This window comes from Plecotus auritus (assembly GCF_963455305.1).
Source record: "Plecotus auritus genome assembly, chromosome: 7".
Classification (NCBI taxonomy): domain Eukaryota; kingdom Metazoa; phylum Chordata; class Mammalia; order Chiroptera; family Vespertilionidae; genus Plecotus; species Plecotus auritus.
Genome location: NC_137774.1, coordinates 176,451,466 through 176,477,343, shown reverse-complemented (window position 1 = coordinate 176,477,343; position 25,878 = coordinate 176,451,466). Strand labels below are relative to the sequence as shown.

The 25,878-nt window shown below is 58.6% G+C and overlaps 1 protein-coding gene across 1 annotated transcript in view; it reads right to left on the bottom strand.

Annotated features, from left to right (window-relative positions):
- ITGA2 (integrin subunit alpha 2) overlaps nucleotides 1-25,878 on the bottom strand; it is a gene marked incomplete at both ends in the record, with an annotated part of 73,215 nt that continues 47,337 nt past the window's right edge. The window contains 15 exons of the mRNA XM_080679211.1: nucleotides 1-81; nucleotides 473-589; nucleotides 5,935-6,024; nucleotides 8,003-8,116; nucleotides 10,562-10,666; nucleotides 12,076-12,186; nucleotides 13,224-13,323; nucleotides 16,029-16,112; nucleotides 16,194-16,270; nucleotides 17,320-17,412; nucleotides 18,428-18,569; nucleotides 19,404-19,486; nucleotides 20,036-20,146; nucleotides 22,648-22,799; nucleotides 24,921-25,060. Of these exons, the coding sequence (XP_080535337.1) occupies nucleotides 1-81; nucleotides 473-589; nucleotides 5,935-6,024; nucleotides 8,003-8,116; nucleotides 10,562-10,666; nucleotides 12,076-12,186; nucleotides 13,224-13,323; nucleotides 16,029-16,112; nucleotides 16,194-16,270; nucleotides 17,320-17,412; nucleotides 18,428-18,569; nucleotides 19,404-19,486; nucleotides 20,036-20,146; nucleotides 22,648-22,799; nucleotides 24,921-25,060 (1,600 nt within the window). The remainder of the gene's footprint in view (nucleotides 82-472; nucleotides 590-5,934; nucleotides 6,025-8,002; nucleotides 8,117-10,561; nucleotides 10,667-12,075; nucleotides 12,187-13,223; nucleotides 13,324-16,028; nucleotides 16,113-16,193; nucleotides 16,271-17,319; nucleotides 17,413-18,427; nucleotides 18,570-19,403; nucleotides 19,487-20,035; nucleotides 20,147-22,647; nucleotides 22,800-24,920; nucleotides 25,061-25,878) is intronic.

Genomic DNA, 25,878 nt, shown 5'->3' with positions numbered 1-25,878 from the left:
TCAGCTGTTGAGCTCCATGGTCTCGTCTGCCTCGTCCGCATTCTTCATCATTTTCTCGTATTTCCTTTTGAAGAAGCCGAGCTGTGGGGTGACGGTGTGAAGCGTTACGTCGATGGCTTGGTTTGCCTGGGGGCCTTGGACCCCCTGGCTGCCCCTGGGAAGCGCGTCTGGGAGCCAGGGGGGCGGGGAGGGGTGTGTGGACCGGGACTGACGGGTATCGGCCCGTCGGGAGGACGCTGGGGCCCAAGAAGCTGGGCTCCGTTTGTTGGTAGCTGCCCAGGACACGCGGGGTCGGATGAGGGAAGGTGGGGGAGGGCAGGCTAGGGACAAGGCCAAGGAGATAAGATCCTTGGGTTGTTTTCCAGAACCTGAGGGAGGAGGGGCCGCAGGGGACGGAAGGCGGATGTTGGGCCAGGAAGTTCACGACCGAGGCCCCGGGAGCCTGGATGCTGCGGGAGGCTGCGTGTCTTACCTTCCAGAGCACCGCCACCAGCGCCAAGAGCAGAAGGGTGCCGGCGAGGACGCTCCCCACGATCACTCCGGTGGGGACTTGGGCTCTCTCGTGGGGTTTCGTGATCGTGATGGGAATCTGCCAATGTGAACACACGACAAGCGAGTGACCCCACCTGAGCAGCGACAGGAGGACCGTCTGGTCAGCCACGCTCTCTAACCCCACGCGTGGCGTCTAGGGAGGGGCGGCCGGCTCAGGGCCGTGGCCTCCGTTACACGCCGGGCAGTGCCACCTCCAGAGGAGACGCTCCCGCCACGTCCAGCGAGGGACCCGATGCCAGTTCCTGCCCCCTAACTGCGTTGGCACCCAGCGATGGCACCGCTGGCGCCCCAGCCGCCTGGGTCACCCGGACACGGCTTGTCAGTGTCCTGCACCGTCTCCTCGCCCGGCGGACGCGTTCGGAGCTGCTTGGGGACGGGAGTCAAAGGCCAGGTCTGCAGCCCCAAGCCCTTGCGATTCAACAGCAGAGACACGACTGGGAAGCGGGCTCCTGAGCTGCTGGGCACGGCGCTCCCGCCAGGGCATCTGATGGGGTGGTTAAACGCAGACCCGTATCTCAGGCTCGGGTTGTCCCTGTCAGCAATAAAATCGTCCTGGAGGCGCCGAAACCAGTTTGGCTCAGTGGATAGAGCGTCGGCCTGTGGACTGAAGGGTCCCGGGTTCGATTCCGGTCAAGGGCATGTACCTTGGTTGCGGGCACATCCCCAGTGGCAGGTGTGCAGGAGGCAGCTGATCGATGTTTCTCTCTCATCGATGTTTCTAGCTCTCTATCCCTCTCCCTTCCTCTCTGTAAAATATCAATAAAATATATTAAAAAAAAAAAATCGTCCTGGAGGCTAACAATGGTTCTCTTTTTGTTAATTGAGTTTTTTTGTTTTGTTTGTGTTTGTTTTTTTTGGAGAGAAAGAAGCATCGATCGGTTGCCTCCTGGACGTGCCCCAACCTGGGATTGAACCCGGAGCCAAAATATGTGCCCTGCCTGGGAATTGAACCCGCAACCTCTAGGTGTATGGGACGATGCTTCAAGCAATAGAGCCACGTCCCTGGGACTCAGGACGTCCACTTCCCCTGTGGCCTCTGTGTTAACAGTGGGACCGTCGTCACGACCGCTGCATGTTCTCCCAGAGCCGAGGGGACGAGGCCCGATTTAGTTCCTCGACGGCACGGTGGGCCGCAGGGCACAGCTGCTCCTCAGCCGAACTCGTGAGCGGGCTAACCGGGTCTGACCTCTGGGCGACCATTTCTTCCCATTTGCATCTTTCGGCGCTCACACAGGCTCTGTACGTGCAGGGCTGCGGAGACTGCGCACCCACCCAGTCCACGCCCAGGCGGCATCTCTGCTCCCTCGGGACCCGAGCCTCCGAACCGGGGCCCACGGAGCGACAGGGATCAGGAGCGTACGTTACTGGGTCCGACTGTCACATGGCTCGGGACGCACATGAATTCCAGGGTCCCCTACTTACCTACAGGGGGATGTCCATTCGGTATTTGGATTCCAAATGTTATGCAAAAAATTACCTAATTTTTATTCGGATTCAAAACCTATTTTCACAGACACGGCAGAGTGACAGCTGGCCTCTGTTACTTCTCGGTATTGCTCCGAGAAAAGCAAGGGAAAAGCTTCCTGAAGGGATCACTAAACTGTTCATTTAAATTTCAATGAACGCATTCATTTCATCAGCTTTCTAAACACGTACACACACACACATACACACACACACAGACACACACACATACACACACACACATACACACACACCCACACACACATACACACAGACACACACACACACACACATACCCACACATACACACACCACACACATACATGCACACAGACACACACACAGACACACACACATACACACACACATACATGCACACACACCCACACACCTCCCCACACACACCCACACATACCCACACATACACACACCACACACATACATGCACACACACACACAGACACACACACACACATACACACACATACATGCACACACACCCACACACCTCCCCACACACACCCACACATACCCACACATACACACACCACACACATACATACACACAGACACACACACATACACACCCACAGGCACCCACACAGCACCCCCCCGAACACACACCCAAAACTTCCGCAAAGGGCCAGGCACTGGCTGAACACTCCATGTTTCTAAAATGAACTTTAAAAACTACCTCCAGTGCCTCCCCCCTCCCCCCCACTGCCCCAGCCTAGGTCCCAGCCTAGGTCCCAGCACTGTGAGACTGAGAGGACTTTCCTGGGGTTCTACTTTGGATATCTCACCCCCCGCCTCGCAGGAGGGGGCGGTCCCCGGTGGAGGGCACAGTCACTGGGGGAGGGCGCGGTCCCGGGTGGAGGGGGTGGTCCTGGGTGGAGGGCACAGTCACTGGGGGAGGGCGCGGTCCCGGGTGGAGGGCGCGGTCCCGGGTGGAGGGCACAGTCACTGGGGGAGGGCGCGGTCCCGGGTGGAGGGGGCGGTCCCGGGTGGAGGGCACAGTCACTGGGGGAGGGCGCGGTCCCGGGTGGAGGGCGCGGTCCTGGGTGGAGGGCACAGTCACTGGGGGAGGGCGCGGTCCCGGGTGGAGGGGGCGGTCCCGGGTGGAGGGCACAGTCACTGGGGGAGGGCGCGGTCCCGGGTGGAGGGCGCGGTCCCGGGTGGAGGGCGCGGTCCCCGGTGGAGGGCACAGTCACTGGGGGAGGGCGCGGTCCCGGGTGGAGGGGGCGGTCCCGGGTGGAGGGCGCGGTCCCGGGTGGAGGGCACAGTCACTGGGGGAGGGCGCGGTCCCGGGTGGAGGGGGCGGTCCCGGGTGGAGGGCACAGTCACTGGGGGAGGGCGCGGTCCCGGGTGGAGGGGGCGGTCCCGGGTGGAGGGCACAGTCACTGGGGGAGGGCGCGGTCCCGGGTGGAGGGGGCGGTCCCGGGTGGAGGGCACAGTCACTGGGGGAGGGCGCGGTCCCGGGTGGAGGGGGCGGTCCCGGGTGGAGGGCACAGTCACTGGGGGAGGGCGCGGTCCCGGGTGGAGGGGGCGGTCCCGGGTGGAGGGCACAGTCACTGGGGGAGGGCGCGGTCCCGGGTGGAGGGCGCGGTCCCGGGTGGAGGGGGCGGTCCTGGGTGGAGGGCACAGTCACTGGGGGAGGGCGCGGTCCCGGGTGGAGGGCGCGGTCCCGGGTGGAGGGGGCGGTCCCGGGTGGAGGGCGCGGTCCCGGGTGGAGGGGGCGGTCCCGGGTGGAGGGCACAGTCACTGGGGGAGGGCGCGGTCCCGGGTGGAGGGGGTGGTCCCGGGTGGAGGGCACAGTCACTGGGGGAGGGCGCGGTCCCGGGTGGAGGGGGCGGTCCCGGGTGGAGGGCACAGTCACTGGGGGAGGGCGCGGTCCCGGGTGGAGGGCGCGGTCCCGGGTGGAGGGCACAGTCACTGGGGGAGGGCGCGGTCCCGGGTGGAGGGCGCGGTCCCCGGTGGAGGGCACAGTCACTGGGGGAGGGCGCGGTCCCGGGTGGAGGGCGCGGTCCCGGGTGGAGGGCACAGTCACTGGGGGAGGGCGCGGTCCCGGGTGGAGGGGGCGGTCCCGGGTGGAGGGCACAGTCACTGGGGGAGGGCGCGGTCCCGGGTGGAGGGCGCGGTCCCGGGTGGAGGGCGCGGTCCCCGGTGGAGGGCACAGTCACTGGGGGAGGGCGCGGTCCCGGGTGGAGGGGGCGGTCCCCGGTGGAGGGCACAGTCACTGGGGGAGGGCGCGGTCCCGGGTGGAGGGGGCGGTCCCGGGTGGAGGGGGCGGTCCCGGGTGGAGGGGGCGGTCCTGGGTGGAGGGCACAGTCACTGGGGGAGGGCGCGGTCCCGGGTGGAGGGGGCGGTCCTGGGTGGAGGGCACAGTCACTGGGGGAGGGCGCGGTCCCGGGTGGAGGGGGTGGTCCCGGGTGGAGGGCACAGTCACTGGGGGAGGGCGCGGTCCCGGGTGGAGGGGGCGGTCCCGGGTGGAGGGCACAGTCACTGGGGGAGGGCGCGGTCCCGGGTGGAGGGCGCGGTCCCGGGTGGAGGGCACAGTCACTGGGGGAGGGCGCGGTCCCGGGTGGAGGGGGCGGTCCCGGGTGGAGGGCACAGTCACTGGGGGAGGGCGCGGTCCCGGGTGGAGGGCGCGGTCCCGGGTGGAGGGCGCGGTCCCGGGTGGAGGGCACAGTCACTGGGGGAGGGCGCGGTCCCGGGTGGAGGGCGCGGTCCCGGGTGGAGGGCGCGGTCCCCGGTGGAGGGCACAGTCACTGGGGGAGGGCGCGGTCCCGGGTGGAGGGGGTGGTCCCGGGTGGAGGGCACAGTCACTGGGGGAGGGCGCGGTCCCGGGTGGAGGGGGTGGTCCCGGGTGGAGGGCACAGTCGCTGGGGGAGGGCGCGGTCCCGGGTGGAGGGCACAGTCACTGGGGGAGGGCGCGGTCCCGGGTGGAGGGGGTGGTCCCTGGGGGAAGGTCTGCAGACAGGCCAGCGTCCTGTGTGTGGACACCTTCCTGGGACAAGCGAGGGCCGCAGGCTCTCCTCTGCGCAGTGACAGGCCCAGAGGTCACGGCAGTGAGAGGCCCAGAGGTCACGGCAGTGACAGGCCCAGAGGTCACGGCAGTGAGAGGCCCAGAGGTCACGGCAGTGACAGGCCCAGAGGTCACGGCAGTGAGAGGCCCAGAGGTCACGGCAGTGACAGGCCCAGAGGTCACGGCAGTGACAGGCCCAGAGGTCACGGCAGTGAGAGGCCCAGAGGTCACGGCAGTGACAGGCCCAGAGGTCACGGCAGTGACAGGCCCAGAGGTCACGGCAGTGAGAGGCCCAGAGGTCACGGCAGTGACAGGCCCAGAGGTCACGGCAGTGAGAGGCCCAGAGGTCACGGCAGTGACAGGCCCAGAGGTCACGGCCGTGACAGGCCCAGAGGTCACGGCAGTGAGAGGCCCAGAGGTCACGGCAGTGAGAGGCCCAGAGGTCACGGCAGTGACAGGCCCAGAGGTCACGGCAGTGAGAGGCCCAGAGGTCACGGCTGAGAGGCCCAGAGGTCATGGCAGTGTCCGGCCCTGAGGGATGCCACCGGAGAGGGCCCCCTCGGACGCACGCCTGCTTCCCGCGCACGCGGCACTGCTCTTCCGAACGCTCGCGTGGAGGAGCCGGAGCCTGGCGGGGTGTCCGGCTGACCCTGCGCTGCCCGGGCCAGCACGAGGAGGAGGGAGCCGGGCGCTGGCCTCACCCCGAGACGGCCCAGCAGGGGGTGCCCTGGGCTGCACCCCTCGTGGGGTCACGGCCTCTGACCCCGCGTCGCCAACACCCGGGAAAGCTCACCGTAAGCGACACCGGCTTTTCGGAGTCCCGTGAGCTCCTCCCGCCCTGCCCTCAGTGTCCGAGGGGACGCCTGCCCACGCCAGGCCCGGGGGGTGCTCACCGTGACCGTGTTCTCCTGGATCACGTAGACCTGCGGGTTGTACGTGTCGATCTCCGCGGAGGCCGTGAGCTGCACCGTCTGGAAGGTCGCCTGCGAGGTGAGAAGAGGGAGATGTTGCATCCCGGCAGGAGGACACGCATGGAACGCAGCGCGTGGTCATTCACCAGCTTCCGCGGGGAAAGCAACAGAGCAAATGACAGTCTGAAGACCCCAGGAACACGGTGTCCCGAACCGGGGACACGCGACTGGCCACACACGGCACGTGCCCGGGAACGCCCACGTGGGGGGGGGGGGCGGCCCTGCGGCAGCAATCCAGCATCTCTCCAGGTGACTCTACCTTAACACACGGTTGCAAAGCAAGGTTTAGAAGTGACGTCTGTCATCGGGAAAGGCCACAGTGCAGACTTCAAAAAACATAAGTTTGCGGCCTGAGGGAAAATTCCAAACTCCCTCCTTCTTTAGAGACCCAGGTACAGAGAACAGACTGACGGTGGCCAGAGGAGAGGGGGTGGAGGGGTGGGTGAGAAGGTGAAGGGACTGGGAAGCCGATGGTAGTTACAGAACAGTGCCAGGATGGAACGCACAGCGTGGAGAACAGTCAGCGATATTGTGATAACTATGTACGGGGCCAGGTGGGCACATGTTGTAAAGTATATGATTGTCTGACCACTGTGCTGTGTGCCTGAAACCAACACAAAATAACACCGAAAGCAGACTGTACAGAAAGATAAAAAAACAAGCTCGATATTGGTTATTTATTGGCCTAAGGCAGGGGTGGGCAAACTTTTTGACTCGAGGGCCACCGTGGGTTCTTAAACTGGACCGGAGGGCCGGAACAAAAGCATGGATGGAGTGTTTGTGTGAACTAATATAAATTCAAAGTAAAGGAGCGGAGGGGAGAGCAAGAGAACCAGAGAGAACAGCCGGATCCGGCCCGCGGGCCGTCGTTTGCCCACGGCTGCACAAGACTAATCATTTCAGGTTTGCTAACGTAGGCGTTTCTATAAAAAACACTGGATGTGGGGCAGGCCCACGGAAGGCACGTGCAGTGTACGCTGGTGTTCCTAGGAACCTATCTGGAGTAACTTCACAGGCCCTCCTGGATCTACCGTAAAAATGAACCCGTTTTCCTGGACACATCCGCGATGTGCAGGGTCTGTTCTCTGCGATGCGAGCCCTGGGCCCGATGCCCACTTTGAACTAGAACACAGTGCCCGGGTCTGAGAGCTGCACACCCCCAGGCTGCCAGGACTCGGTTTTGGGGGGCCCGGGGCACAGGGATTGAGGGACCCCGTGAGGGCATTCGCTGGGCTGTGTCTGGGAGCCCGAAGCGGGGCCGTGAGCCTCCTGTCCGTGGCCTCCTTCCTCACTCTCTCAACGTGGGCACTGCATCCGAAACCAACCCGATCCCTGGTCTCCGAAACATCCCTCCCGGGGGAAACCCGGCTGGCCTGGCTCAGTGACTGAGCGTTGACCTACGAACCAGGAGGTTGTGGTTTGATTCCCGGTCAGGGCACAGGCCTGGGTTATGGGCTTGATCCCGAGTAGGGGGCGTGCAGGAGGCAGCTGATAAACGATAGTCTCTCATCATGGATGCTTCTATCTCTCCCTTCCTCTCTGAAATCAGTAAAAATATATTTAAAAAAATAAAAAGTGGTCTGCGCACAGGGCTCTCACCAGAGAAAGGGGGGAACCGAACCGGAGGTGGAGTGGGTGCCAGCCCCAGGCAGAGAGGAACCCTGTTAGATCCACCTGCTGGCAGGTGTGCGATCGGTCGTCAGCGGGGAGTTCCAGGAGGGATGAGCCAGGCGCATTGAGTCTGGGCGTGGAGAGCACATGAGGAAGCCAGACAGTCAGGAGGAGGCGGAGGGAGACAGGGCAGGGGCCGCCCCAGGCAGCAGTGGGCACCCGGCCCTGTGCCGACTGGGAGGCGTGGCCAGACGGGCGAGCGCCGGGAGGGGGGAGCACAGGCCCCCGGGCCACACCACTCTGAGCACAGGGCCTGACCCCGCGGCAATGGCGGCTCACGGCCTGGCGCTGATGAACCCGTAACGAGCGGGATACTCACGGCTGCGAAGGTGCCGTTCCAGATGCGCGTGGACACGTTCAGGAAGTACTCGGCCCGCACCTGCGGGTCTCGCAGCCAGCAGGTGACGTTCCCGCAGCGGGCGGTCCTGCAGTTCTTCACGCCACGGGGAAAGGGAGAGGGTGAGTGCGGGCTTTCGGAGGAACGGCCCCACGTCACAGCCACAGACGTCACAGCCACAGACGTCACAGCCACAGACGTTACAGCCTCAGACGTCACAGCCACAGACGTCACAGCCACAGACGTCACAGCCACAGACGTCACAGCCACAGACGTTACAGCCTCAGACGTCACAGCCACAGACGTCACAGCCACAGACGTCACAGCCACAGACGTTACAGCCTCAGACGTCACAGCCACAGACGTCACAGCCACAGACGTCACAGCCACAGACGTTACAGCCTCAGACGTCACAGCCAGACGTCACAGCCACAGACGTCACAGCCACAGACGTCACAGCCACAGACGTTACAGCCACAGACGTCACAGCCACAGACGTCACAGCCACAGACTTCACAGCCACAGACGTTACAGCCTCAGACGTCACAGCCAGACGTCACAGCCACAGACGTCACAGCCACAGACGTCACAGCCACGGACGTCACAGCCACGGACGTCACAGCCACGGACGTCACAGCCTCAGACGTCACAGCCACGGACGTCACAGCCACAGACGTCACAGCCACAGACGTCACAGTCACAGACGTCACAGTCACAGACATTACAGCCTCAGACGTCACAGCCTCAGACGTCACAGACTCAGACGTCATAGCCACAGACGTCACAGCCACAGATGTCACAGACTCAGACGTCACAGCCTCGGACGTCACAGCCTCAGACGTCACAGTCTCGGACTTCACAGCCACAGACGTTACAGCCTCAGACGTCACAGCCACAGACGTCACAGCCACAGACGTCACAGCCACAGACGTCACAGCCACAGATGTCACAGCCACAGACGTTACAGCCTCAGACGTCACAGCCACAGACGTCACAGCCACAGACGTTACAGCCTCAGACGTCACAGCCACAGACGTTACAGCCTCAGACGTCACAGCCAGACGTCACAGCCACAGACGTCACAGCCTCAGACGTCACAGCCACAGACGTTACAGCCTCAGACGTCACAGCCACAGACGTCACAGCCACAGACGTCACAGCCTCAGACGTCACAGCCTCAGACGTCACAGCCACAGACGTCACAGCCTCAGACTTCACAGCCACAGACGTCACAGCCACAGACATTACAGCCACAGACATCACAGCCACAGACATCACAGCCACAGACGTCACAGCCACGGACGTCACAGCCACGGACGTCACAGCCACGGACGTCACAGCCACGGATAGGACAGGAAAGCTGAAGGGAACTGGCGGTAATTCTAGCTCTTCACTGCGCCCCACATGGAAGGCGCGCACCCTCCACCCACCAGTGCCCACTGGGGGGGGGGGGGGGCCCAGGGTGAAGGTGGGGAGGAGAGTACCCCATGCCATCTAGTCACCATTTCCGACTGAAAACGCCAAAAACGAATCCGTGTTTATCAACCACGTACTGGCTGAGTAAGTCACTGAGTACACACACAGGAGGCATACGCCTTAGTCACTCATGAACCAAAGCTGACAGAGAATTCCTTCCACTAAAGGGAAGCTGAGCAGAAGAATCAGGAGCTGCCGGGGACCGGGGCGGCGGGCGGGGGAGGACGGGGAGCCCTGGGGTCAGGGCAGCGGGACACAGGTCGCCGTGCACTTCCCAAACCAGCGGACCCTGAGCCCCCGAGGGAGCCTGACGCGCTGAGGGCTCTGACCGGCGGGGCCTCAGATGCAGGCCCATCGTGACCAATGCCACCACTCCGATGGGGGGGGGCGGTGTCGGGGAAGCTGTGCAGATGTGGGGGCCAGGGGTACACAGGAGATTCTGTACTTTCCACGCAATTTCTCTGGGAACCTAAAGCTGCTCCAAAACATGGTCTATTTTAAAAAGCCTATGACGGCCATATGGCCTATGACATGTATGTAGCAGCGTACACACATGTCCACGTGGATGAACGCCGAGGGGCGTGCAGGAGGCTGCTTGTTACACGAGTGCTCAGCTGCTCTGTTTCCGAGAGCCGTTTCTCCGTCGTTTTTGAGTCGTCGTTTGATTTATGGTGTCCCCACGTGGCAATCATCATTTTTACACAATCCGACCATTTTCGCGAAAGGAAGGGCATGCTGAGAGGGCTCGCGTGTTGGCAAACCCCGAGACGGGCTTCCCCTGGGGATGTTTAGCTGCTAGACTTCACCCACGTGTCGCTGTGACTGCACTCGAATCACTAACACGGGGAAGGACGGCACCCTCTGCTCACCCGCCACCGCCCATCACCCCTCACCGGTCTCATCTTGACTGGAGAGCGCCTTCCTACCCCTTGCTTCCTCCCGGCTGCCACAGGCGCACGGGGAATCTATGACATTCGGGTGCCAGGGCGGGGGGGGGGGTGCTTCATTTCCGGGCGCCCCCAACCAGGAATCCCCGAGGGCACTGCCCGCGTGAGCCTTCCTCACCAGGTCTTTGAGGTGCCGGAAGTCCTCGCTCTTGAAGGACACGGAAGCCGGTGTCTGTCCTATTTTCAGCGGGTCCACGTCGGCCCGGCAGCTGATGTCGCCGGCCTGCAGAGGGGGCGGCGCGTCAGGCCAGGAGGCCAAGCGGTGTGTGCTGGTCCTGCGGCTGTGAGGCACCCCGCTGTCACATGGCGGGGCTGGGTGGGGGGCGGGCTGGCCTCACCGCCCATCTGGGCCCACTTCTCAGCCTCCCTCACTAATGTCACCCCGAGCGCAGAGGGGCCTGCGTGACTCGGTGGGGCTGCTGGGTCCCAGGGCCCACTTGCGAGGAGACAAATTCGCAACAACAACAGACTGAGTTGCCCGGCCGGCGTGGCTCAGGGGTTGAGCGTCGACCTATGAACCAGGAGGTCACGGTTCGATTCCTGGGCAGGGCACATGTCCGGGTTGCGGGCTCGATCCCCAGTGTGGGGCGTGCAGGAGGCAGCTGATCAGTGATTCCCTCTCATCATTGATGTTTCTCTCTCTCCCTCTCCTTCCTCTCTGAAATCAATAAAAATATATTTTTTAAAAAAACACGCCCTAACCGGTTTGGCTCAGTGGTTGAGCACTGACCTATGAACCAGGAGGTCACAGTTCGATTCCTGGTCAGGGCACATGTCCGGGTTGCGGGCTCGATCCCCAGTGTGGGGCGTGCAGGAGGCAGCTGATCACTGATTCCCTCTCATCATTGATGTTTCTATCTCTCCCTCTCCTTCCTCTCTGAAATCAATAAAAATATATTTAAAAAAAAAACACACACACCCTAACCGGTTTGGCTCAGTGGATAGAGCGTCGGCCTGCGGACTGAACGGTCCCAGGTTCGATTACAGTCAAGGGCATGTACCTTGGTTGCGGGCACATCCCATATAAAAAAACAAAAAACAAAGAATAGACTGAGTGACTTAACGCAGGCTCCTCTGCTGTGGAGCATTTTAGGGTTTTGATTTCTTGTCGTCACCTGCGCACCCCGAGTGACATCAGCGCAGCTAAGAGCTGACTGGCGCTGGCCATGTCCAGCTGAATCGCGCTCTCAGCCCGGCTGTGAGGACCACTTCGCCCTAAAGACCAGCAGGGGCTGCGGCCGGAGCCACAGACACTCCACTGAAATGCCCGGGCCTGCGCATCGCCTTACTCAGACCGTGATGCAGGGACGGACCTGAGCAGCCAGGGCTGAGCAGGGCGGGGCCAGGCCGACAGGCTGCAGGGCAGCCGCTCACAGCGGCCTGCAGGCAACCTGTCTCCTGTGGGGGGGCTCGACCTCCCACCCGCCGGCCAGCGGACCTCTGTGGACAGGGCGCTGCGGTGGGACCTCTGGCATAGCCTCTGCTGTCTACACGGACATTCGCTTTCTTACCACAGCACCCGCTGCTGATAGGAGGTGGGTTACCTTCCGTCCACACCTGTCGGACGGGGCCGCCCACCTGGCGGGGCCCACACTGAGGTGCACGTTGCTCTAGGCACGGGGCCGCCCTCACCTGGTCCGCGTGCACGCCCGTCAGGTACAGGAGCGGGTTCTTGTCCTTGGTGAGCTGGGGGATGTGGATGCTGACGGAGGCCATGCTCACGGGGATGCTCCCTGTGGTCACCTACGGGGGACGGAGGACATGGTTTCGCTCTGTCCTCACAGGTGGGGAGCGGGTCACGTTGCCAGACCCACAGGCATGACAGCCTCGTTACTGCTCTGGGATCGAATGGATCAACGTGGCTCAGGCACGTGGCACGCAGGCCGACACTGACTACGCTCCCCATGCATGTCCGTCTGTGTCGCTACTAATGGACTACACGTCTCATTAAGGAGGTCGTGGCCGATGCCATGCACCCTGCCTGCATCCCGGTACCTGCACCACAAACCAAGGCTCTTAAAGAAGACATTTTTTTTAGGAACCACCCAACTGCACGCTGCAACCATGTAAGAGACCAGGAAGAAATGAACCACAGAAAGCTGCAGAGACGCGGGGTGGACGGAGACCTTTCTCACTTCCCACGGTGCCTGCACGGTCACAGCATGAAACAGCGGCTTCAGCAAGTGACTTCTCTCCATGGAACTGGTAACAGCCTGGAGGCTGATAACTGCTCGTACCAGCCGACGACAGACCTGGACTTAATCGTATTTCTAGATACTGCCCAGCATGACTACCAAACATGGGTGCGCACAGACGGCGAGCTCCTCAAAGAGAAGGCGCGCGGGTGCCGTCCCAGAGACGCTGCCTGCACCGATGCCCTCGTATCAGCATTCTGTTGACTAATGCTGAGAACTTGCTTCCGAAATACACCCCTTAGCCCTCACCCAGGACATGCCACCGTGCACAGTGGCCGCTGTTTACCGCCCCGTGGTCAGCTCAGTGACTCTTAGGTGTGGCAGCTGGGAGGGAACTTGCTAGAAAGGCAGTTGCAGACCCACCCTAGACCGGAAGCTCTGAGGACGGAGCCCGGTGACCACATTGTAACAAGTCCCCCGGGCGACCTGATGTCCACTCAAGTGTGAGAGCCCCTAGTACATCTCCACTTCTCCTCCTCCTCCTCCTCCTCCTCCTCCTCTTCCTCCTCCCCCTCCTCCTCCTCCTCCTCCTCCTCCTCTTCCTCCTCCCCCTCGACCGCCCGCCTTCAGGGCCGGCTCACCAACCTTAACGGAGAAGGTGAACTTGGGGCCGATGTCGTCCAAGTTGCGCACCGTGGAAGGAACGGGCCCGTCCGAGACTTCGTAGAAGTTGATGTTGGTCGATCTGCCAGGCGATGTGGGTGAAGCAGGTAGGTTAGTGTTGCTGTTCTTCTCGAAGCTCCGTGCTACTCTTACTCAAACGTCTCCCCGCTCCGGAGACAAGCAAAACGTGGACGTTTAGGGACAAAACGCTAAATGAGCACCAACGCGCCTGAGGGGCCCGTGGGCCCGCGGCCATGGCTGAGGCTGACGCATCCTTTCAGCACAGAGGCCCTCGGCCATCTCTCTGCGGGGGTCTCTGTGCTGCATTCCCCCGGGGGCACCGTCTCCAACGCAAGCGCCAACGCAGCGGCTCTCTGCGGAGACCGCGGCGACGCTGAGTGTCACGCAGCGCACACCTGTCCTCGGTGCGGGGTGAGGGATCGAAAGGCCAGAGGGTCGCCCGCTGGGTGTGGCTGAGCACAGCGAGGGGCTTGGCCGGAGCTCCGTCGGGCACATTCGGTCCCCGGCACCCGCGAGCCGGGACCCGGTCTGTCTGCACACCCCTCCCCTCCTGCTCTGGTGCTGAGACAACTCGGTGCTTTCGGCCCGAAGCGGGCCGGTCAGCCTGTGTCCCCCGTGACAGCAGCACCGCCTCCAGAGGCTGACCCGGAGGCTCGGTCCCATGCGACCTCTTGGCTGGGACCGCCTCCTGGGGTTCGTAGTGCAGCCCTGACCACGGCAGGGGAACCCCGCCAGCCCCGCCAGACCGGAACGGAGCGCTACCCTCCCGTCCTCCGCACTTCTGGGGCCGGGGCTGGACTCCCACCAGGGTGGCTTCCCGGGGGGGAGGGGCAGGGAGGGCGTAGGAGCGTGGGAAGCAATATTTATTCCCACCAGGTCATCTACCCTAATTACAGGGTGCTGATTATATGTCCCAAAAAATTACAGCGGGCGTTTTCTGCAATTGTTTTTGTATTTCTGTACTGAAAACACTCCCTTTCTCTTTTTTTTTCATGCCTCCTTTAGAAAAACATTTTTCCCCCCCACATTCTCAAAAGGAAAGTCCGTCAGAGGGAGTCTTAAATAGACGTGGCGAGTGTCCGGCTTCTGTCTGCGAGGGAGCCGGACCCGTGGCCACAGGGGGACAGGAGCCTGGCCCTGAGCAGGGAATCTCCTGCTCCCAGGCCTCGGGGAGCCCGGGGCAGCAGCGTCTAAGCTGGTGAATGCGTCGTGCTTGTGCGCGCGCTTAAAGAGATCCAACACCCCATCTGTAACCAGGAGTTACGTAAGCGTTGGTCCATATGTGTATAACAGCGGTCAGCTATACCGGGCGATCTGCTTTAGAAATGATTCTACTGTCATCTACTTCCACCCGTCACATGTGCACAATATGGGTGCGCATGTATACAGTATGGAAGCGGTGGCTGGGGTCACACTCAGTAACTGGAAAGGGCTTTTTCTCAAAAAGGTGTTTGTTTAAACATGTTTTTATTTCCCCCAGCGTGGCTTGTGATGATTAAACAACCCAGCAAAAAAAAGCAGAACGTCCAAATATCTCATTGCTATTACATTGGCTGCGTAAGTTACAACCCAGCCAGGAGCAGGACAGGTTGGAGTGTACGTCCTGATGGGGATTTTCTAGGGTCACATAACAGGCAAGGCACAGCCAAGGGTTATCATTGCGTTTGGGTAAATAGCGTGTGTGTGTCTCTGCGTGTGCGTGTGCGTGTGCGTGATGCTGACATCCTGGTAGGAAAACACAGCCTGTGTCTGGATTCTAAAACAGTCCCCCCATCGTTGTCTATGGGACGAGCAGAGGAGGTGGGCCGGGGGGTGATCTCATTTTCCGCTGTGTATCTCTCTTAAACGTGTGCATTCCTCTCCAGGTGCATTTAATGTCCTTCTTTTAAAGAAAAAGCCACCCAGAGGACCTACGGGGTGGGAGGATGGAGAGCCGCTCTGGCTTACTCTTCATAATTCTTCCTCTGAATTTTTTAAAGGTATGCTATTTTTTCAAGGACATCGGAATATCTTAGAGTCCATCTTCCCCTCACAAAAATACAGCTAAGATGTTAGTGAAGTGCCACTCCATCTCATCTTCATTTCATGGTAAAATGTCTGAAAACACTGGCCACGGTGGGCGGGTGGAGTCATACAAAGGCTGTGTTAAGAAAAAGCATTTAGCCCTGGCCAGCGTGGCTCCGTGGATAGAGCGTCGGTCTGCAGACTGAAGGGTCCCGGGGACGGGGACATCCCCGGGATCTCGGGGGGGACAGGGGAAGAGGGGCCTAGAGAAGAACGTGGGGGTGACGCTCAGGTCCCCCAGCTCTACTGTGACACCCCAGCAGGCGCGTGGCCCATCTGAAGGCGGGGATCTGTCACCCACCGGAGGCGCCCAGGGCTCCCTGGGGACCAGTTTGTCCTGGACCGGGTTTCAGCTGACAAGGGGGAATGTCTGACTTCACACTCCGCCGTAAAGAATGAGCAGCCGGCCCAGCAGCGTGGCTCCGTGGTTGAGCATTGACCCATGAACCAGGAGGTCATGGATTCCCTGTCAGGGCACAGGCCCAGATTGGGGGCTGGATCCCCAGGGTGGGGTGTGTAGGAGGCAGTCAATGGATGACTCTCTCTCATCCTTGATGTTTCTATCTCTCTCTCCCTCTCCCTTCCTCTCTGAAATCAGTAAAAATATTTACCAAAAAAAAGGATGAGCATTGGAGGATTTTGGAGTCAAACGTGCTATAAACCAGAGTGCTGACCTTGCCCCGGCGGCCACGGCCCGCCTACCTGGTGATGTGGATTTCCGCGTCGTACAGCAGTCGGAGGGTGAAGTTGGCCGAATTATCCGCCTCGTTTGCTTCCTCACTCTCGCTATGGAACAAGCGTTAGGAAATGACTTGAAGAGAAATATTAGGAAAGCTATAACCATGTGTGACTTCCACTGTGTTTTACCTTGAGGCTTGGAAACTGACAGATGCCCGATTCTGAAGGTTTTGAAGATTGAAGTCGAAGTTAATAGTAAACGTCACCTAGGTACAAAATTAAAATTCATCAGTGTACGATGCTCCGTACTCGGGCCAACATGAAAGAAAAGTTTCCCAAGAGAGTGAACTCCCTCCGGTTGGATTCTGAATTGCATGGACCGCGAGCTCTCCACAGGGGTCCTCAGACTTTTTAAACAGGGGGCCAGTTCACTGTCCCTCAGACCGTTGGAGGGCCGGACTATAGTTTTAAAAAAAAAACTATGAACAAATTCCTATGCGCACTGCGGGCCCGGGACGCGTCGGCTGCTAAGCAGGACAGACAGCGGCCCCCGGCGGGCCAGATCCATGTCCTCGGCGGGCCGCATGTGGCCCGTGGGCCGTAGTTTGAGGACGCCTGGTGTAGAACGTGTGGTTCCTGGTCTGCCTTGTGCAGGCTGCCTGGCCTTTAGAATTCGAAGGGCTCAACTCTCAACGACTCAGACCAGCCCTCCCTCCAGCACACGCCTGTCTGGGTTGGGAAGCTCTGTGCTAACAGGAAACGTGCTCATCAGGGCTTAACAAGGGACCACTGGGGCCCTGGGTAGCGCACGTAGACCGACCGTTGGTCAACATACTCAGGAAAAAAGAACTTTCCAGGCCGTATGTGCTGTTTGGGATGCACTGCATGGGGGAAATCATACTTTTTAAAATATATATATTTCTTGATTTCTGAGAGGAAGGGAGAGGGCGAGAGAGAGAGAGAGAGAGACATCAGTGATGCGAGAGAGACACACCAATTGTTTGCCTCCTGCAGGTGCCCCGACTAAGGCCAAGGATTGAGCCCGCAACCGAGGTACGTGCTCTTGACCGGAACCAAACCTGGGACCCTTCAGCATGGACACTCGGTCCGCTGAGCCAAACCAGCGAGGGCTCACGTTTATTCGTAACTTAAGGAGAACATTCAGACTTCAAGCACGCCCTCTATTAGTAAACAGGCAGGCGGCGGTTCTGTGATGCCTATGGAAGGTGACACTTCCTGAGGAGGGCGGCATGTGGATGGATTAGACTAGAGCTGAGGGGGCTGGCGTGGGTTTCCGCTGAAACGCAGCTTGTACCTGCTGTTCTGGCTTCAGCGCGGGGTACCCTACATCGCAGGCCACGGACTTCTGAGAGGCAGCCACCTGGCACGTCACTTCCGTCCCGTCCACCTGAACGAGACCAAGGAAACATGAGCAATTAGTATGCACCGTGTGTGTGCAGGCATGCCCGTGCTGAATGACGCGCCAGCGCACGGGCACTTTAGTGCTAAGGCTGGTGCACGCTAAAGTGACCTCCTGTCCCCAGGACTTAACATCCTGTCTTCTCCAGCCAGCCAAGGAGCTATTTTCGTTGCTAAGCAGGACACGCAACAGCCACAGGAGAGGCCAGATACTTGAATTTCCCCCCAGAACTGATTTATTAGCTCTTATATTTCATAAGCACAAAATAATTGTAATCCCATATGGAATGCTGTCTTCATATCTTTCTCTTAATAGAGTTGAAGTTTGTAGTTTCACGAGAAGAAAGCAAAATTGTATGTTGGTGTTTATTAATATTCTTTTAAATAATTTCAACACTGATTTTTAGTTTTCCTTTTGAGAATGAGCTGTCCTTTTGCACAGGAAAGTTAAACACCAGTCAGAACGGTTTAGGACGCTATGTCTGTCAAGTTCGCATTGCCTCGAGCTGGATGGGACCGGTTCACATTCTCTCAGCACAGGCAGCTCGCCTGGAGAATCTTAGCTTTTCCCTCTCCGGTTCCCTGTGCGGTGGCCGAGGGGACGGGGGCATTTGCGGTCAAGTGCGCTCCTGGGATAGTCATCAAGTCGGCACGATGAACTGACCTCGCCGGAATGCGTCCCCTGGCAGCCGCCCGCCCGGGCCCAGCTGCGGGACTGATTTCTCCGAGCAAGTGCAGCTTGGAGCGTCTGAGCTCACGGTGGCCGAGGATCTGGCCCCGGAGGCAAGTCTCAGGGCGAAGGAAAAACTGACCCGCCCGTGAGGCCGGCCCGGCCCGGACGCGGAGCCAGGCAACGTGGTTTAACTAGTTGGGAGCCACGCGGTCAGGCCTGACGGTGCTCATCGTGGTTAGAGTTTCCCGCACAACAGGGAGGACAGACATCGGATCGAGCCGAGGGCAGGCGTGGCTGAGGAGCGAGCCCCGGGTTAGCCGGCACCACTTACCGGCATGGACCAGGAAGCAAAAAACAGGTTTTCTGAGAAATCCACACGGAGCCCCGTGTTGTACGCACTCTCCCTTTTGTTTTCCAGTGTCACTGAAAAGGTTAACCTTTTGTTTTGGTTGCTGACAATGAAGGGCTGCTCTCTGTTAAAAAAGGAGAAAAAGGGAAAAGAAAGTCATGAAGGGGGGGGGGGGCGGGAAAGGGGCCAGTATTCAAATGCTTCACTCATTTTAAAAAATAAGCTTTTTTACTTCGAATACTGAGAAAATTGCTCAAACTAAAGTCAGGGGCTCAGTGTCCTTATTGCAAAATGATAAGTACGTGCTATGGGGCTTTCTTCTTCATTGCCTTTAGCACAAGTAGCTGTATGGTTTTTACCGTCTGACACCTGTACGGATGGCAGAAAGTGAAATTCAGGTTTTAAAGGTCTTTATTAGCTATAGATATTTCTTTTTTTTAAAATATATTTTATTGATTTTTTACAGAGAGGAAGAGAGAGGGATAGAGAGTTAGAAACATCGATGAGAGAGAAACATCGATCAGCTGCCTCCCGCACACCCCCTACTGGGAATGTGCCCGCAACCAAGGCACATGCCCTTCACCGGAATCGAACCCGGGACCCTCCAGTCCACAGGCCGACGCTCTATCCACTGAGCCAAACCGGTTTCGGCTAGATATTTCTTTTGTAGACAATATCTCCGTAAACATTCACTTGAATAACACAGTCGAATGTGTCTTTTATTTCTACATTTTACACTAATCTTTACTTTTTTTTTTTTAATTTTAGAGAGAGGAAGGTAGAGCAAGAGAGAGGGAGAGAGAGAAACATCCATTGGTTGCCTCCTCTAAGTGCCCAGATCAGGGACTGAACCCTCAGCCTAGGCACGTGCCTGATGGTGAACCGAACACACCACCTTTTGGTGCACAGCACAAGGCCCGGCCCACTGAGCCACACAGCGCTTTAAAGTGAAACTTACTGATCAGCTGGCAGCTGGCGGACCTCAAGCACCAGATCGGAGATGCACACGCTGTCGTCCCCGCAGTCTTTGTGGAAAGGGATCTACGGAAGGAAAGCAGGCCCTGGCCTTGCACTTGGGAGCACAAATGCGGAAGAACACAGACAGCGTCATCCCACCCACGTGGTGCTCAGAACCAGGCCACGCTCAGCAGCGCTCTGGACTACATACACGCTTAGCCACGTCGGGAAGGGAAGCGGTGAAAAATGCGAAGTTCAAGGAGGTGACTGGCGGCGGGAGCAAGAGGAGTGAGGGGGGGGGAGTGTGCAGGGGACGCCACAGGTGTGGGTGACATTCTATTAAGTGGGCAGTGAGCACACGGAGTTTGCTGTGTTGTCACTTATTTCCTCCACAAACACCCGTGGGCCCTGCGGTGGGCGGCACCCCTCACGGGCCGGGCGGGCCTAGCGCAGTGGACGAGGAAGACGAAACCTCGGGCTGCGTGGATCTTACATGCTCGTGACCTGGGCACAGTCATCCGTATTTCACTTAGAGGATGAACAGCTTAGAGGCCACGTCCTAAGTGTCATTCCCACATCAGCCACTGTGACCCCGCTAGCCGGTCTGCATTCCAGGAGGGAAACCCCACTTACACTGAAGACCTTGGCCGTGTCCGAGTAGGCCTCCAGGGCGGGGCTGGTGCCGGGGTGGGCCAGGCTGATGTTCACGAGGAGACTCAGGGCGCTGACGACATCCGAGGGCTCCTACACACACACACACACACACACACACACACACACACACACACACAGTCCGTGTATTAGCATGGGGAAGCGTTACAGCAGAAACAGGCCACGGTGCTGTCTAGATTAAGACTCTGGCATCTTCTCTTCTGCTCTGATCTGCTCTTTACCTCTCCGCTAAGAAATGAAAGTCGGGGGCTCAGTAAAAATCAGCAGCAGCAATTCTTGGTTAAGCTCCCAGGAACCTCATTGTGTGTACATAAGGAAAGGTAAATATTTAGGTGATGTGCCCCGTTTTTTTAAAAAATATATACTTTTATTGATTTCAGAGAGGAAGGGAGCTGGAACCATCGATGATGAGAGAGAATCATGGATCGGCTGCCTCCTGCACACCCCACACTGGGGATCGAACCCTGGCCTCCTGGTTGGTTGGTCGGTGGTCAGCGCCCCCCTCCTCCCCCTCGGCTGGGCAAGGTGCCCAGTGTTCATGCTCTAATGACCCTGTGTCAGTCCCCAGCCCTGGTTGCTGGCTGTCTTTTCAGTTCCTACAGCTGAGACTGGGGAGGCCTTGGTGTCCCGAGCAGGTGCCTGGAAGGGACAGTGACCTCGAAGGGAAGGGACAGGCGGGCTGTCAGGTGACGGACAATAGGTTCCTTAGTCAGCCTCACTCTGCTCTGGGGAGCCAGACAAAGGCGCTGCCCACGTCCACATCGAAACCCAGCCTCCGACTTCCCGCTGGCCCGACTTCCGACCCAGCCCCCAACTTCCGACCCAGCCCCTGACTTCCAGGCCAGCCCCGACTTCCGGCCCAGCCCCGACTTCTGGCCCAGCCCCGACTTCCGGCCCAGCCCCCAACTTCTGACCCAGCCCCAACTTCCGACCCAGCCCCCAACTTCCGACCCAGCCCCTGACTTCTGACCCAGCCCCCGCCTTCCAGGCCAGCCCCAACTTCCAGCCCAACCCCAGCCCAGCCCCGACTTCTGGCCTAGCCCCAACTTCCAGGCCAACCCCGACTTCCAGGCCAGCCCCGACTTCTGGCCCAGCCCCGACTTCCAACCCAGCCCCCAACTTCCGACCCAGCCCCCGACTGACTTCCTACTTCCGGCCCAGCCCACAGCAGGAGCCGCTCCCTCCTGGCTCAGGTGAGATGACCAGCGCCTGGCAGTTAGGAAGCCGCCACCACCCACCACCCTCTCCACAGGCGTGCAGGGAGCGGGGGGCTGGCGGTGTCCCACATGCCACTTGGTGTTGAGACGCCCCATCTAACGGAAACTACAAATGCCAGGACAGGGTGCGAGTGTCACCCAGCGGTCCTCGCGCAGACACCTCCCGGTTCTTGTCCGGAAAGAACAGGGTACAGACGGTGAGCGCTGGACACGGGATGTGCCTCCTCCTGAGAGGCGACTGTCAGCTCTCAGTCCATCCCAGGCTGGAGTCCTTCCTCGCGAGCCCTTTGGGGCCCGGCTGCGGGGCTGGCACGCGGTGGGACCCGTGAGGAGTTAACTGGACCGCGTCTCCCGGCCCCGCGAACCCCACAGGTGCGCCAGAGAACCAACAGGACTTCTGTCCGACAACAGCCTGGCTGCTCACCCCCCTCGATGGACTACGTGTTCAGCGTGACCTGCCATTCAGCTCAGGGAGGAGAGGAGGGAAACCAGCGTTCATTCCTTAAATGGCCGGTACAGTTGGCCCCTTTACAACAAAAGGCCAGGCCATGGCAAATAAGTCACCTTCAACTTGAACCAACAACTGATGTTCATGCATCTGAGCATCAATTTTATGCTTTTTCAGCTTCTACACTGAGCCTTTCCTGAGAGGTGGTCTCTCCATCACCAGCTGCACCCCTCACCCTGCATGTCCCCTGGACCTTCAACCGCCCCGAGTCTGGTGGCGAGGACCCAGAAGACGCATTCTGTAAAAGTTCCCTTGGCAACTCCGATGCCTCTTAAACCCTGAGAACCACATTTCTAGAAAAGTTCTTAACAGCTTCCTGAGGAAACTACGCTTTCAAATTCCATTATGTGGTTTCTACAGGGACCTGGTCATATAATTAATAAAATAAAGTTCCTGGTGGCATTTTTCTCCGAGAAGCACATTTCCTACTTGGGAGACTTTCAAACTCCATTTGAACAAGTAATTGTGGCCTCAGAGCTCATCATCTCGACCCGATGTCCTACCACCCTTCACCTCCTTGAACTTAATCCGGTAGCGAACAGCACAGGTGAGGTGGTTCTTTCCAGTTCCTTATAAAGGAACACACTTTCCCGGGAGGAAAATGTCCACATGAAATCTCCTGTCAACGTCGCGTTCTCCCTGTTGACCATCTTCTAAAGCACTCTGTCCCCGGAGTCTTTAAGGGTTTTATAGTAAGCCCCATTCACAGCAACCCCAAATAAACTGTAGCGCCCCTCACTGGATAACGGCCCGTGACCATACGCATTAGCGAGGGAGACAGGCTTCCTGTCCCCAGAAAAGGAAAGCGTTCGCTCGCGAGGCGAGGGTTGGGACGAGGGGACCCCCACCTGGATGTGGATGGCGAACTCAGAGCAAGTCTGTCCTGGACCGACGATGGCATTCTTCTGCAGGCACCGGTCACTGTTCTCCTTAAACAGCCCCCTGGAGGTCACGCGGGACGAATACAGGTCCGCGTCCATGGTGATGTTATAGGTAATGGCTGTGATAAAAACCATAAAAATGTCACCACAACAACCTCTAAAGGGAAAAGCATCCCTGTCTTACTGTGTCTTACGGGGTGAAGTCTCTGACTTGGAGAAAATGTAAAAGCGGTTTTACGTTGATGGGCTGTGAGCCATGGGCGGCCCAGGGCAGTCGTGACTCTAGCTCTGGTAGGATGTGTGTGACTGTGGCTACAAAGAGATGCAATTCAAAGAAACGTGGCTGGACGCTGGGGAAGAAAAGTGGGCGTGTCCCCGGGAAATCTCTGGGTGGGATTGGCCAACTTACTCCCTCACACTTTGGTTTCCAAACATCATTCGTAACATGGTGATGCAACAAGGAAAGACAGTTATTGAGTGCCCACAGCTGCACATTGCTGTTCCTTTGCATTCTTTTTACCGCTTCTTTTTAGTTCTATTGATTCTCTTACATTTTATCCATCTTTGTTAACCACCTGAAGTCATTGGAGCAAGAAAAGTTATACAATATTTCTAATAGATGTTTTAAAGGTAAGCTGTATAATTAATGTTTTTGAAAGTCAAGTCAACTTTTAAAATATTGAAAGTAACACAATAAGAAGGAGTAACCCCAAATAAGGCAGCTGGTGCTATGAACAGTATCATCTCTCTAGATTTTGGCCAGGCGGTCAGCAGACTTTGCTGAAGGTCCTGACGGTTTAGACATTGGCTGTGAGCATCAGTTTTTGCCACATTGGTTTTTCATTTCATTTTCCCCAGGTTGGCGTTATCTGCTCTATAGAGGAGAAATGGAGGTTCAAAGAGGTTGAACAAGTTGCCTAAAGTCATACAGCTATGAACAGTGGACTTCGGATTCAAACCAAGCTGTCTGATTAACTTAGTCCAGTGGTCAGCAAACTCATGAGTCAACAGAGCCAAATATCAACAGGACAACGACTGAAATTTCTTTTGAGAGCCAAATTTTTTAAACTTAAACTTCTTCTAACGCCACTTCTTCACAATAGACTCGCCCAGGCCGTGGTACTTTGTGGAAGAGCCACACTCAAGGGGCCAAAGAGCCGCATGTGGCTCGCGAGCCGCGGTTTGCCGACCACTGACTTAGTCTGTTTGTTTACACTTAACAAAACCCGTAGGACGACCAGTTTCTAATGTTTAGGACAAACACTGAAACAGCAGCCAACGAAAGAAGTCACTTAACCGCGGGCCAAACCAGCTGCTGAGCCACTGCGGCCGGGGAGGTGAGGGGAGATGTGGTGGCAGAAAACGTGAGCGAGAGGACATGGACCTTGGCCAGGCCCTGGAAGGTGACCCGGCCCGTCTCGGAGAGAGACGGTGACAATTCCTGCTGGCATGTGCCCAGGGCGTAACCCACCGTCTCCTGCTGGTGGAACACATCTCAGACTCGTACCCCTTTTCTGCGTTAACTTTGCAGATTGAAAACACTGGGCGTGAATGATACATTCGTTTGTATCTTCTCATGATTTCGTGCTTATTAATTCCTCAAGAGCAGGAATCATAATTGGCTCTCGTACTGAACAGCTCTACGTAGATCAGGGGTGGGCAAACTTTTTGACTTGAGGGCCACCATGGGTTCATAAACTGGACCGGAGGGCCGGAACAAAAGCATGGATGGCGTGTTTGTGGGAACTAATATAAATTCAAAGTAAAGGAGCGGAGGGGAGAGCAAGAGAACCCTCCGCTCTTTCGGCTCCGCGGGCCAGATAGAACAGCCGAACGGGCCAGATCCGGCCCGCGGGCCGTAGTTTGCCCACGGCTGACGTAGATCGTGGCCTGGCCGATGTGCTGAGCCCCCAGTTCCTGCGGGAGGTGCCCAGGGTGACTGTGTGAGCCGAGGCTGATGGGGGACTCAGGCAGCAGACGCTCGGAGGACCGAGCGGGGAGAGCCTGTGACCGTGTCATAGAGATTACAGCCCCGGGTCACCTCCCAGAGGAGATGAAAGAAGCCCCACACCACGCTTCCTGCCTCGGCACCCATCCCCAGCACCGCACCGTGTGGCAAGGGGAACGTGTGCGAGTGAACCCCGGGTTCCTGTGGGCCCACAAACTCCAAGCCTGAGTTACACTCAGGACTGGCGCCCTGGGAGACACCGCTCCATCCACATGATCCCGGCTCCACTCACCCACGCGGCTGCTTGGCGTAGCGGGTCTAAACTTGGCCCTCAGGCAGAGTTTGAGGCGGATCTCCGCATTCTTGTTGAACAAGATGATTTTTTCTGGTGTGAACGAAGCGTCTACAGACACATCAGCAATGCTCTGCGACCTGAAAGACACAGTGGGGACAGACAGATGGACAGACCACCAAGTACAGGTGTGCTAACTTCACAGGGGACCAGTGGCTGCAGGGTCCAATCCCCCCAGCCCCCTCCCCCCTCCATCTGAGCACCTGGCAGCACTCAGATGGGGAGCTCGGAGCTGGCGCAGGGACGCTGTTTCCTGTTTGTGACCGTGGCACCAGCACAGTCCCCTGTAACGGTATTGGTTTAATGAGCGCACGTGTGGGCACGGGCCGAGTCTGCAGGCTCTCCGCAGAGGGGCACCCGGTCCTGGTCCAGCTGGACGCAGTGACGTTCATTTTCCTCATAAAGACAGGGGAGACGGGTGGCAGGGCTGAGGCGTGTGCTTGTGGCGGCTTCCTGTTGCCTTGGTGACTGGCAGCGGTTCCATACAGCATGGCATGTGACCACGATGCTGGCAATTAGCCCGATGCTGGGGACTGGCGAGGAGGCCACCTCAGGCAGGGGCTGCGGACTCGGCCTGCCTCTGCCCTTTGGGCACCTGAGGGCCTCTCCCACACGCACCGCCCCGTTGCTCCTACGCCCCTCCTGTGAAGGGGGTGGGACACATGCCACCTCCACTGATCATGAGGACGTCCGAGACACGAGGATGCTGGCAACGGGCCAGTGTGCTGAGTCACAGTTAGTGAGAAACCATAGCAGCTGAGCAGTTAGAAGCCCTGGTCTCCTCAGCCCCTGGGCAGTGGAATTTGTACGTCATCATGTGACCCCTTGGGCACACCTTGACGATTGACAAAGCAGCCAGTAGAAATCCATAAGCTCCCTGTCCCTGAAAGTACCACAA